This window comes from Oryctolagus cuniculus, chromosome 12 (genome assembly GCF_964237555.1).
Source record: "Oryctolagus cuniculus chromosome 12, mOryCun1.1, whole genome shotgun sequence".
In the NCBI taxonomy this organism is placed as follows: domain Eukaryota; kingdom Metazoa; phylum Chordata; class Mammalia; order Lagomorpha; family Leporidae; genus Oryctolagus; species Oryctolagus cuniculus.
The window spans coordinates 40,213,603-40,226,720 of NC_091443.1; the positions used below are offsets into that span (position 1 = coordinate 40,213,603).

The 13,118-nt window shown below is 41.8% G+C and overlaps 1 protein-coding gene and 1 pseudogene across 2 annotated transcripts in view; one reads left to right on the forward strand and one right to left on the reverse strand.

The window, feature by feature from the left end:
- Positions 1-7,199: 7,199 nt before the first annotated feature.
- Positions 7,200-8,020, forward strand: LOC108178304 (small ribosomal subunit protein uS10-like; annotated as a pseudogene).
- A 371-nt stretch (positions 8,021-8,391) lies between these two features.
- Positions 8,392-13,118, reverse strand: part of PSMA6 (proteasome 20S subunit alpha 6) — a 35,370-nt gene continuing 30,643 nt past the window's right edge. For both annotated transcript variants that reach the window (XM_008269503.4, XM_002718141.5), the window contains exons 6-7: positions 11,491-11,585; positions 8,392-8,614 (exon numbers count right to left, since the gene is read on the reverse strand). In XM_008269503.4, the coding sequence (XP_008267725.3) occupies positions 8,557-8,614; positions 11,491-11,585 (153 nt within the window). In that variant the 3' untranslated portion in view covers positions 8,392-8,556. The remainder of the gene's footprint in view (positions 8,615-11,490; positions 11,586-13,118) is intronic.

A 13,118-nucleotide genomic window follows, 5' to 3' on the forward strand; every position in this document is an offset into this window, starting at 1 on the left:
ATGGCAAAGTTGGGAATTCCTAAGGAATGGGACAAGCACGTTTGACCTTGCTAAAGGTAACTTTTGGGAAAAACAAGCATTTTGTTTCCTAAATTTCTGCTGGGACCAATTTGACTGCCTATTAATCTATTAACCCAGCTGGCTCCTCACATTCCCTCCCCAAGAACGGACCCTAACCTCTGTTAGGGGAACTGGGCGATGACTCCTCTGGCTGCTTCATGCTGAAAAGGGGTGCTACTGGGAATGGCAGTCAAAACAGGGTTCCAGCAGGAGATGGCCTCTCAAGGGAGATGTGGAGCCAGCTTGCATGGCCATCTAGAATTTCACTGCTTCAAGTTTGGAGAAAGATTAAATACAGAGGGTCCATCTGGTGAGATGATCAGATCCATGCTGGCTGGAGTCAAACTCGAGCAGGATCTGAGTCACGGCACCAACATGTTATGGGTGAAATTGGCACCAGAGAAAATATTACCCTGGTTCTTTGTCTCACATGGAAGAAGAATTTCCAAGCAGACAAGCAGAGAGATTTAAAAGCAAGATTTATTAGAGTCAGAGACCTCCGGCCAGTGTGGCATGGAGGGGGGCTCTAACAGAGGCAGCCCTCCCCTTTTAAAACAATTTTTTTTATTTATATGAAAGGTAGGGTTACAATTTATTCCTCCAGATGGCCACAATGGCCGAGGCTGGGCCAGGCAGAAGCCAGGAACCTGGAGCTTCTTTCAGGTCTCTCATGTGTGTGCAGGGGCCTAAGTACTTGGGCCATTTTCTGCTGCTTTTCCCAGGTCATTAGCACAGATCAGAAGTAGAGCAGTTGGGATTTGAACTGGCACCCATATGGGATGTTGGCATTGCAAGCGGAAGTTAACCTGCTATGCCACAATGCCAGCCTCAACTTGCTGGTATTGATTGGGATTGTGTTGAATCTATAAACCAAGCTGAGAAGAAATGACTTCTTGACAATACTGAATCTTCCTATCCATGAACATGAAATATTTTTGCATTTAGTTAGATCTTTGATATTTTCTATTCAGAGATTTAGTTTCCATCATGTAGATCCTGTATATATTTTGATATACAATGAAGTATTTTTAATGCTAAAGTGATTTTTTTAATTATTCATTTATTTGAAAGGCAGAGTTGCAGAGAGAGGAAGAGACAGAGATCTTCCATCTGCTGATTCACTCCCCACGTGGCCTCAATGCCCAGAGCTGGGCCAATCTGAAGCCAAGAGTCAGGAGCTTCTTCCAGGTCTCCCACATGAGTACAGGGGTCCAAAGACTTGGGCTGTGCTCGACTGCTTTCCCAGGCCATAGCAGAGAGCTGGATTGGAAGAGGAGAAGCTGAGACTACAACTGGCACCCATATGGCTTGCCTGCCCTGCAGGCGGCAACTTCACCCACTATGCCACAGCTCTGGCCTCCACAATTAACTTTTGCATATTAATTTTATATCTTTCAATCTTCCTATGTTTATTTGTTCCAAGTTTATTTTTCCTCATGATTATTTACATAGTTAAGATCAGACTTCATAAACAATCTTATATCCTATTCCCCCACCCCAAGTATGTCATAAGCATTTTCCCCAAAATCATTTTAAATTCTTGTAAAACACTTTTTAACTTATTTGAGATATAGAGAGCTCTCATCCTGTGGTTCACTCCCTGAACACCTAGTGTCTAGAATGGGGCTGGGCAAAAGCCACAAGCTGAGAACCCAACCCAAGTTTCACACATAGGTGAAACTACTCAGCCATCACCACTGCCTTCCCAGGTTGTGCATTAGCAGGAAGCTGGAATCAGGAGTAAGAGCCTAGACTCACAGCCAGCCTCTCCAATATGGGATGCAGGCATTTCAACTGGTGGCTTAAGTGCAAGGACAAATGTCCACCTCAAAATTCTTGTCAAACATTTTTATGGCAACAGAATCTTGTGTAGAACCAGGATTTCTTAATTTCTTTTTGCTTAGATACCTAGGGCATTTTTAATGTCTTCATATATGTTCCTTATTTAAAATATGGAAAACACAGAAGGATAAAGAAAAAAGTTAAAACATATAATTCCACCAGAAATAACCACTGTTAATATTATAGTGTCTTCCTTCTACGGTTTGTCAGTGGTTCTCCTTTCTTGGGAACTAGATGTCTTTGAATACATAATCTGTGGGTTTCTCTCAGGAAATTAAGACATGCAGTAAATTTTGCATACAGTTTCAAGAGTTCTAGGGATATCTAAAATGCATCCTAGAAATGTCCCCAACAGGCAGCTGGGACACTATCCATGTATTTCAGCTGGCATTCTTGACTCTGAACTTCCAGGTTGTGCAGACTTGCATAGACTGAGCAGGCTTTTTTGACTTCAGGGAGGGCCCTGACACAGGGAAGCAGAGAACCACACAGAGCATGTTGGAGGTGGGAGACGGCTGGCAGGAGCTGGAAAGGCAGAGGGAACAAGATGGGCACCCAAAGTGTCTGCCACAGGGCTCACATAGCACACTTTGTATCCTGTTTCTTAAAACAACTTTACATTATACATGTTTTCCATACCATTAAATACTCTTCAAAACAGCATTTTTTAAATTAAACATATGGTTTTATTTCTGGATAATCAATTTAAATATTTTATTTTTATTTATTTGAAAGACAAAGATCTTCCATCTTCTGCTTCACTCCCCAAATGCTCCCCAATAGTCAGGGTTGGGCCAGGCTGAAGCCAGGAGCCAGGAACTCCATCCAGGTCTCCCATATGGGTAGTAGAAACCCAAGTATTGGAGCTATCACTTGCTGCCTCCCAGGGTGTGCATTAGCAGGCAGCTGGATCCAGAAGCAGTCAGGACTTGAACCCAAGCACTACGATATGGGATATCGGTGTGCCAAGCAGTGGGTTAACCACTGTGCCAAATGCCTGCTCCAAAACAAGGGTTTTATTGGCTGCAATAATATTCCACAGTATTGAGTGTGATAATTTAAAAATTATTTTCATTATTTACAATGATAAAAATTACACTGACACAACTCTTCATGTCTAATTATTTTCCTCAAATTCTTAGAAATAGAATGATTTTTTTTTTGGTTGTGAGGTATATTTCTAAATTGCCCTCCAGAGATGTTTATACTTCCACCAGCAATAGCAGGAGCAGGAACACTATTGTGGTTAAAGATTCTCTCAAGACTTCCCAGGATTTTTTTTCCTTTTAGTTAAAACTGTGGCTAACTTTCTGAAAACACTCTCATAACTAGCAGCTGCTATCATTATCTGGTCCTCCAGAATAGCAACAAGCAAAATGGTTTGAATGTCCCAAAAACAGTTCCAATGACTTTTGCTTTGACTGGACTACTTCCACCTTTTAGTAGCCATTGCTTTGATTGTGCTTTGTCTTCAGGATTGTACTGGTAAAACCATGTTTCAAATTCTTTACAGAGACATTTAATATTCTTGATCTCACTTAAAAAATGACTTATTTATTTGAAAGAGATCAGTAAAAATTGATTTACTTATTTGAAAGAGAGAGATCAGTCTTCCATCTGCTGGTTCATTCCCCAAATGGCTGCCAACAGCTGGATCTGCTGCTTCCCAGGAACATTAGCAAGGAACTGGATTGGAAGTGGAGCAGCTGGGACTCAAACCAGGGGATGGGGGCATTGCAACTATTGGCTTAACCTCTTGTCCCTTGATCTCACTTGTTTAACATTTCCATTGAAAGCTCTGCTCCTGTCTGCAGCTGATCTGGGTACAAGTTTCAGCATTAATTGAGCAGTTTGCTCCATTTTAGTTTTTCAGTTAGAATTGTGTCTAGTTAGAATTGTGTCTAAGTTGAACCACTTGAGATGGTTTATGGTGTTGGTTATTGTTTCTGCTGTTAATCATTGGTCCCCTTAACTTAGGACACAAGATTTTTTTCTTGCAAATTGATATGGATGATCTGCTTTCGTAGGCTTTATCTTTGATATCATCTCATCCCTTCTTAAATTGAAATATCCATTGGTAAACTTCATTTCTTTGAGGCATTGGTGCCATCAACTTTTCACAAAGCATCAATGATTTCACCATTCTACTCAAGCTTCAGCATAAACTGGATGTTCTTGCTTCAATTTTAGTGAAAATTCTTGTTGCTCTGATAGGGCGCTTTTCAACCTGACATTTTATCCTTAGTACTTCAAAACAGATCCTGTTTAAATACATTCTGACAAGTTAATGCAAGTTTATTTTGGCAAATAAGAAATTTGAAATTCATACAAATTTTCCCAATACTCATTTTCCATGAACACTCTGAAGAGCTTACAGAGGTTTTGGATGGTATAGAAGGGGAAACTTGACCAAAAAAGATCACAGATTTCATCTACTGTCCTAACAAAGAGGCATTTTGAGGTCAACTACTTGTTAGTTGTGTGAAAATGTCCAAATTACTTCAGCTGAGCTAAGATTCCCCACCTGGCACAGGGAAATGATTGTATAGGTCTACAATGCAAATGTATCCACAAGCCATGGGGCAAGATAGATTTTAAAATTTAATATGTTGGAATTTTTAAAAAAAGATTTATTTATTTACTTGAAAGTCAGTTACACAGAGACAGATACAGAGATCTCCCATTCACTGGCTCCCTCCCCTGCAGGGAGGCCAGGCTGAAGCCAGGAGCCAGGAGCTTCCTCCAGGTCTTAAAAGTGGTGGTGGCCCAAGTACTTGGGACATCTTCTGTGGCTTCTCCTAGGCCACTAACAGGGAGCTGGATTAGAAGTGAAGCAGCAGGAGACAAATTGATACTCATATGGGATGCCAGCATTGCAGGTGGAGGCTTTATCTGCTGTGCCACAACGCTGGCCCCAACATTTTAGAATTTTAGAAAGGTAGTAAGGTGAGGAAACCATCTATTTCATAATTCTCCCACAGGAGCTTAGGATAGCTCTCTACAATTAAACAATTAACCTACCTGCAGAGAAAAACTGAGTTAAACAAAGACTATACATGTGTCACGTAAGTTTTCAGAGTTTGCTGCTAAATGAGTTTTTAAGAGCTTCCTGAATTCTGCAATTACAGACAATTGATTAGAAGCCTTAATTTAAATGTTAAAAACAATTTAAAGGATATTTTAAGACAGAGCTAATATTCTTAAACACTATTTTCTTGTTTTGGGTAAACATTTTAACAACAAATGATAGTTCTCTCTTCTTTCCAATACCTCTTAATTTAATTTCCTATTAGCTGGATTTACCAGAATTTAGAATAAATGGAAGAGCCGGCACTGTGGCTCAGCAAACTAAGGTGCTGCCTGTGACACAGGGGCCCAAACACTGCGGCCATCTTCTGCTGCTTTTCCCAGGCTACCAGCCAGGAGCTGGAGCAGAAGTAGAGCAGCCAGGACTCAAACCAGCATCCAAGAGATGACAGCATTGCAGGAACTGGATTAACTGGCTATGCCACAGGGCCGGCCCCCAGGTAAAATAAATGTTTATAAAACATAAACATAAATGGAGACAGACGTCACCTTGTGACCATTCCTGATTTCAATGGACAGATATACCACTAACTCCCTATTATGCTAATTTTAAATTTTTTCCCTTCTATTTTGGAATTGCAGTAGACTATCAGAACATATTTAACCTTAGCATTTCTGACTCTTCAAGGGAGATCCTGAAAATCCTTAATGTAATTGGATTGAGGCACAAATCTGTAGTTTGGAGGCTAATGAGGCAGCCGAGTACCAGGTTTGTGGCTCACTCTTTAGGAAAATGAGGAATGAAGAGCAGGAAAGTCAGATGTCTACCCAGTTGCACACTCATGAATGTCTGGACGTGCACCTTGGAACATCAATGCCCTTGTTACATTTCCTAAATTAAAAATAACATCTGTATTCTTGTATTTCTTACTGATTTATCAAAATGCCCTTTGGGAAAGGACATTTAAAGATTTAAAACATTCTTTTCTTTATAGTTTGTATAACATTTTTGTATTAATCCATCCCAGCTGTTAAAAAAAAAACACAGCAGAATTCGAATGTTCACTTACCTAAATTGGTCTTTTATTTCTAGTTCTTTTTTTTTTTTTTTTTTTTTTTTTTTTTTTTATTTTTTTATTTTTTGACAGGCAGAGTGGACAGTGAGAGAGAGAGAGACAGAGAGAAAGGTCTTCCTTTTTGCCGTTGGTTCACCCTCCAATGGCCGCCGCGGCCGGCGCGCTGCGGCCGGCGCACCGCGCTGATCCGATGGCAGGAGCCAGGAGCCAGGTGCTTTTCCTGGTCTCCCATGGGGTGCAGGACCCAAGCACCTGGGCCGTCCTCCACTGCACTCCCGGGCCACAGCAGAGGGCTGGCCTGGAAGAGGGGCAACCGGGACAGAATCCGGAGCCCCGACCGGGACTAGAACCCGGTGTGCCGGCGCCGCTAGGCGGAGGATTAGCCTAGTGAGCCGCGGCGCCGGCCTTATTTCTAGTTCTTTAAAGCATAAATAACTTACCAAATTTAATATTGAAAACTATTCTGTATTTAATCCTACTCATCTAGATTTTGTGTTAAAAATTAATTTTCCTAACAAATTAAAGCATTTGTTTTCTATCCCTAATAGGTATCTTCTAGGAATTATCTGCCAGTCTCTTTTCTGTTCTGAAAGGCTTGGGCTCAGTCAGGGTATAGTCTGGTTTAAGGGAGCAGCCCTTCTACACAGACCCCACTTTCAAACTGTGGCAGCTCCTTCAATGTGCCTCAAGGACTTGGATGGATAATCCGAGAGAGGCAGCTCCTGATGTGAGAACCCTACTTCCCTGTTGGGAAACTCGACTCCTCTTGACTCAGCTCTGAAGAGGATGTGGTTGTGGAGTTTCCGGCCTCTCAGTGGTCATATGCTCCTTTGGTCTCCCCTCCCCTTCTGCTGGTTGCAGGAACAAGCACAACTCTGACTTCAGCCACGCTCACCTCTCGTCAGCTCAACAGCACCAGTCTTGCCCAGTACCGATCAGGACACGGAGTAAAACAGCTTTAGACTTCTCAAGATTTTATGATAATCTGTAACAATTAGTAGATTCTCTCTGCTTCTTTGTAACTCTGCCTTTCAAATAAGATAAATAAAAATCTTAAAAGAACTGCTGGCATCCCCTTCAGAATGCTGGTTTGCGTCCTGGCTGCTTCACTTCAATCCAGCTCCCCGCTGACGCACCTGAGCATAGCAGATGATGGCACAAGTACTCTACCACCCACGCACGAGACTCGGATGGAGATGCTGGCTCCTGGCTTCAGCCTGGCCCAGGCCTGGTTGTTGTGAACAATTTGGGGAATGAATTAGCTGATGGAAGCTGTCACTCTGCCTTTCAAATAAATAAATCTTTTTAAAAATAAAGTACTGGCTTCCTGAGGAAGACATGGAGTGCCGGCTGCAGAGCGTCTTTTTGCCTACTCCTGCTCCAGACACTGCTACCCACTCTCACAGTGGAACAAGTTGGTCACGAAGCCATGCTGCAGCCATGGCTCTTAAAGATACGGGAGAGACACTCATGGAACCAGAGGTGGCCATTCACCGAATTAGGATCACTCTGACCAGCCGCAACATAAAGACCTTGGAGAAGGCACGTGCTGACTTGATCAGAGGAGCAAAGGAAAAGAATCTAAAACCTGACCCAGTCCGGATGCCTAGCAAGACAGTGCGCATTCACTACTGGAAACACACTATGGTGAAGGTTCTAAGATGTGGGATCTGTCCCAGATGAGAATCCACAAGCAGCTCACTGGCTCGCACAGTCCTTCCGAGATTGTTAACTGGATCACTTCCATGAGCACTGAGCCACAAGAAGCTGAAGTCACCACTGCAGATGCCTGAGCCAACCATTTTAATAAACTACCAGTTGTTAAAAAAGAAATTAAAACAAAATACTGGTTATTATTTGATTAGAGGTTAAATGTTTGTCTCAAAACTACTGAAGACAATCAGGCTCATCTTTTCACTGTAGGTAAAGCCTTCAATGGAAGTTGGAGTTCAGATTCAGGAACATCTATTTGTATGAGGAACGTAAAAATAAAGGCTTTGTCTTACATACCAATATACAGGCCCGGCAGGTTTCAAAACCAGAGTTGGAGCATTTAAGATAGTGGTTAAAATGCCCACACTGGGGTGCCTGGGTTCAACTGTTGGCTCCAGTTCCTGTCACCAATGTGGGAGACCTGGTCTGCATTCATGACTCTCAGCTTTGGCCTGGCCCAGCCTTGGCTGCTGTGGGGCATTTGAGGAGTATATGCCGCAGAACTACAGTTTAAATTTCTGGCTAAGTTCTGTGTAAGATAGGGAAACTATCTGTCAACAAAATGACTATAGCCACATTGTGAAGATGGTAACTATTTAACAAAAATCTGCATATACTAAATAACTGTGTAATACTCAAAAATTTTAGGTTAAAAGAAGACAGGATGCAATTATTTTCCAAAAGCACTGTTTTTATTTATACAGACTCATAACCACTTCAGTGGCAAGAGGAGTGGGAGAGGTTCCTTTTTCAATCTAGGGGCCTCCATAATGTTGGTACGGTGTTACCAAACACACAGGCAAGTGGCATCATGGATCTGGTAAACTAATGACAATGTTTAGTCTCTCTCGGCTAGAGCAACAAGGTGAGCATCAATCTCCGCTTCTGTTAGAATCCTAGGAGCAAAAAGGGGAAAGAAAACCTGTTGACTTCAGAATGACTTTATTATGGGCAATTCCGAATGCATACAGAAGTAGGAAAACATAATGAACACTCACATACCTATCTTCCAACATTACCAATTAACAATTTATAAACAATCTTTTAAAATTTCTTACACCCACTATTCCTCCCCCAAATTATTTTGAAGGGATTCCCAGACATCCTATCAACTTCAACTATACACAAAAATGTTTACTTTTTTGCTATCAGATCTAGAATTAGATCTTCCAAAACCATTCAGTTGCAGCTTAGATAGAAAATGCCAATTAATGTTAAGTCAAATGATACCTGTATACAATGTATTCCATTCAGCTCCTACATCAGAATACCTTATACCTAGTACCTCATTTATGTCTTTGGAGAGATGAAAACTCATTGTGAAATTTAATATCTTCTCAAAAGCTGTCCAGATTCAGTAAAATCCATAAAAATAAAATGATAAATCTATGAATAGCTTTCCAACTAGAAGGTATTCCACATGGAAAAGACTTTTTAAATTATGTTTGCCTCAGAAGGAATCAACCGCTTGGCAACCTTATTGACGTGACCTGTTACTGCTGAACTTCCATGAAGGGAAACTGATCACAATAACATTTTTTTTTTTTTTTGACAGGCAGAGTGGACAGTGAGAGAGAGAGACAGAGAGAGAGGTCTTTCTTTTTGCCGTTGGTTCACCCTCCAGTGGCTGCCGTGGCCGGCGCGCTGTGGCCGGCGCATCACGCTGATCCGAAGCCAGGAGCCAGGTGCTTCTGGTCTCCCATGGGGTGCAGGGCCCAAGCACTTGGGCCATCCTCCACTGCACTTCCCTGGCCACAGCAGAGAGCTGGCCTGGAAGAGGGGCAACCGGGACAGAATCCGACGCCCCGACCGGGACTAGAACCCAGTGTGCCGGCGCCGCAAGGCGGAGGATTAGCCTAGTGAGCCGCGGCGCTGGCCCACAATAATTTTCAGTGTAACTTGGAGACCAACATTAATCAGTTTATATACCTTTTAATGCTTATGTTCATGTTATAGCTATTATTTAAGTATACTTACTATCACAGAATTCACAAATGATACAGGGTTTTTTTGAAGACACAGGACTTTGGGTTTCTTATTCTACTTTTTAAAATAACAGGGTGCGGCCGGCGCCGCGGCTCACTAGGCTAATCCTCCGCCTTGCGGCGCCGGCACACTGGGTTCTAGTCCCGGTCGGGGCGTCGGATTCTGTCCCGGTTGCCCCTCTTCCAGGCCAGCTCTCTGCTGTGGCCAGGGAGTGCAGTGGAGGATGGCCCAAGTACTTGGGCCCTGCACCCCATGGGAGACCAGGATAAGTACCTGGTTCCTGCCATCGGATCAGCGCGGTGTGCCGGCCGCAGCGGCCATTGGAGGGTGAACCAATGGCAAAGGAAGACCTTTCTCTCTGTCTCTCTCTCACTGTCCACTCTGCCTGTCCATAAAAAAAAAAAAAAAAAAAAAAAAAACAAAACCAGGCGCAAGTGAAATTTAAAAAGTGATAGGAAGTTTTCACAAAGAAACGCAAGAACTAACCACAGTTTCTTTAGAGGGATTTGCAAATTGCTCATGCTGGAATTTTACTGCTTTAAAAAAAAAGTTGACTCAATCCTGTTTTTACATTATTATTCAAATTATACACATTTATAGGGTACAGTATGATAATTTGACACATTATAAAATATAATGTCTATTGACCAAATCAGGTTATCTGGCACCCCCTTCTTCTTAGACATTTAAAAACTCTGATTAACAACAATCATACAAATTTATGGGGTACAATGTGATTGATGCTTCAATAAATGTATAAAACATGTAGTGATCAAATTTCCATCTCATCATTATGTTTAGAGCACTGATCCCACTTCCATGTACTCATTATATGTAATGGATTACTATGAACTACAGTCATTATGCTGTGCTGTAGAACACCAGAACTTATTCTATCTGTATTTTGATAGAACTGTTCTTAACTCTCACATTTTTATAACTCTCTTGCAGGCAATCATAAGAATATAACTAGAAATAATGTACACTAACAAAAAAATTCTTCAAAGATCTAGTTAAACTTAGTTTTACTACCTCCCTCATTGCCTCATAAACATAACTACACATTCCTATAGTTGTGAACTAAGAGGAGAAACACACAATAGTTAAAATGCCTCCTAGCAATTCCTTGCACCTGCAGATTTAAATATAGTAGTGTTCACCAATTACAAGAGCATCCTGGTCCGTGGTATGTAAACAACCTCATGATGTTAAGCACAGAATATGGACTTGAATCATGGAAGCTACAGAACTGATGTGTGGGAGTTAGTCACTCACTAAGAACACACAAACACCTAGCATCTGCACCTCAATTAGCTACATTCAAAATCTGGAGCTTCCAAAGATCTCCACATAAAAGACTGATTTATGGCAGGCAATACTTCACATTACTCTTCAAAGTGCTACTTAGCCATGAAAGAATTAAAGCTCTACCTAAAAAGGTAGAAAACTACCATTTTGGGAGCTGAAACTCTACTGGCCTTAAACTAAGAGAAAATATTTTTACTCACTTTACCCCTTACATAATGAAGGTTATCCTGTAGCACCTCTGGTGTTAAGATACAAAATCGCTCTAAAATGAGGAGAAAAGCTGTTACGTTTGTCTTAAAGATACTCTAATAAGTTTTGAAACTGATTTCTAAGGTATTAGGGGAAAAACAAAACTATTAATGGTAGGTCACCTCCCACCATCAACTTACAGTACAGACTCATATGCCTCTACCTTTTCAGTCTGGAATTTTAGCACTTGGCAAAATTCTTTTAGTACATGGATGAAAACATAACTTACCTGAATTTGGGATTTTCAACTGTAACTACTCCAACTTCTATTTCTGAAGGTTTGAAATCAATTGATAGGACAGTAGACAGGCATGTAATTGCAGTCTGAAAAAATAATCAACATTAAAATATTTTTCAGATTCCTAGGTTTTCTCATGACAAGCTTATTCAAATCAAATATGGGTTAACCACAAGCTATTTGTTTCTACTCCATGTTTCAGTGATGTAGTTTCATAGCCACAGTTACTAACAGATTGCTTAACTCTAATTTGTCATCTGCCTATATATATAAAAGTATAAGATATATAAAGTATATCTAATATAAAAATATAAAATAATATAAAATATAAAAGTTTTATTTTTATTTTTTAAATTTTTTTGGACAGGCAGAGTGGACAGTGAGAGAGAGAGAAACAGAGAGAAAGGTCTTCCTTTGCCGTTGGTTCACCCTCCAATGGCCGCCACGGCCGGCGCGCTGCAGCCGGCGCACTGCATTGATCCGAAGGCAGGAGCCAGGTGCTTCTCCTGGTCTCCCATGTGGGTGCAGGGCCCAAGGACCTGGGCCATCCTCCACTGCACTCCCAGGCCACAGCAGAGAGCTGGCCTGGAAGAGGGGCAACCGGGACAGAATCCGGCGCCCCGACCGGGACTAGAACCCAGGGTGCCGGCGCCACAGGTGGAGGATTAGCCTATTGAGCCGCGGCGCCAGCCAAAATATAAAAGTATTAGATAGTAATTTTTCTCTTGTCATTTATCAGAATCAAATTGTTGGTCTATAGAATGGCTTTACTCTCACACTCATATTCAGAATTTTAAATCTCTTGCCATTAAATAATAATAATGGCTTGTTTTGTCAATTTAAAACTCGACTACAATAAATCTCCTTAAGAACCCTGCAGAAAGCTAGCTCTACTTTTTCATCCCCAATATAATTTCTTTGCCAAGTCATTCAAGGACCATATTCTTTTACTAGAAAAGAGACCTACTTCCCTGAAAATTTAATGTGTGGCTGTTTTTCCTGTACGACCATAAATGCACTACTGCTCCTAAGCTTTCGTTTTTGCTCTCAGGAAGCTTAAGCTTAATTTTTTTTTTTTTTTGACAGGTGGAATCATAGACAGTGAGAGAGAGAGACAGAGAGAAAGGTCTTCCTTCCGTTGATTCACTCCCCAAATGGCCGCTACAGCCGGTGCTGCACTGATCTGAAGCCAGGAGCTAGGAGCTGCCTCATGGTTTCCATGTGGGTGCAGGCGCCCAAGCACTTGGGCCATCCTCCACTGCCCTCCCAGGCCATAGCAGAGAGCTGGCCTGGAAGAGGAGCAACTGGGACTAGAACCCGGTGCCCATATGGGATGCTGGAGCTGCAGGTGGAGGATTAACCAAGTCAGCCACCATGCCGGCCCCAAGCTTAATTTGTGTATCTCAACCACACAATGACGCAACTCTTTGCGCCTGGTTTTGATTGTTTTTACTTATATATTCCCATTTTATTATATGTATTTTGTTAAAAGCCATTTCCAATATACTATGAACTAAGAGAAAGAATAAAGTGGGGGCCGGCACTGTGGTGTAGCAAGTAAAGCCACCACCTGCAGTGTCAGCATCCCATATGGGTGCTGGTTCAAGTTCTAGCTGCTC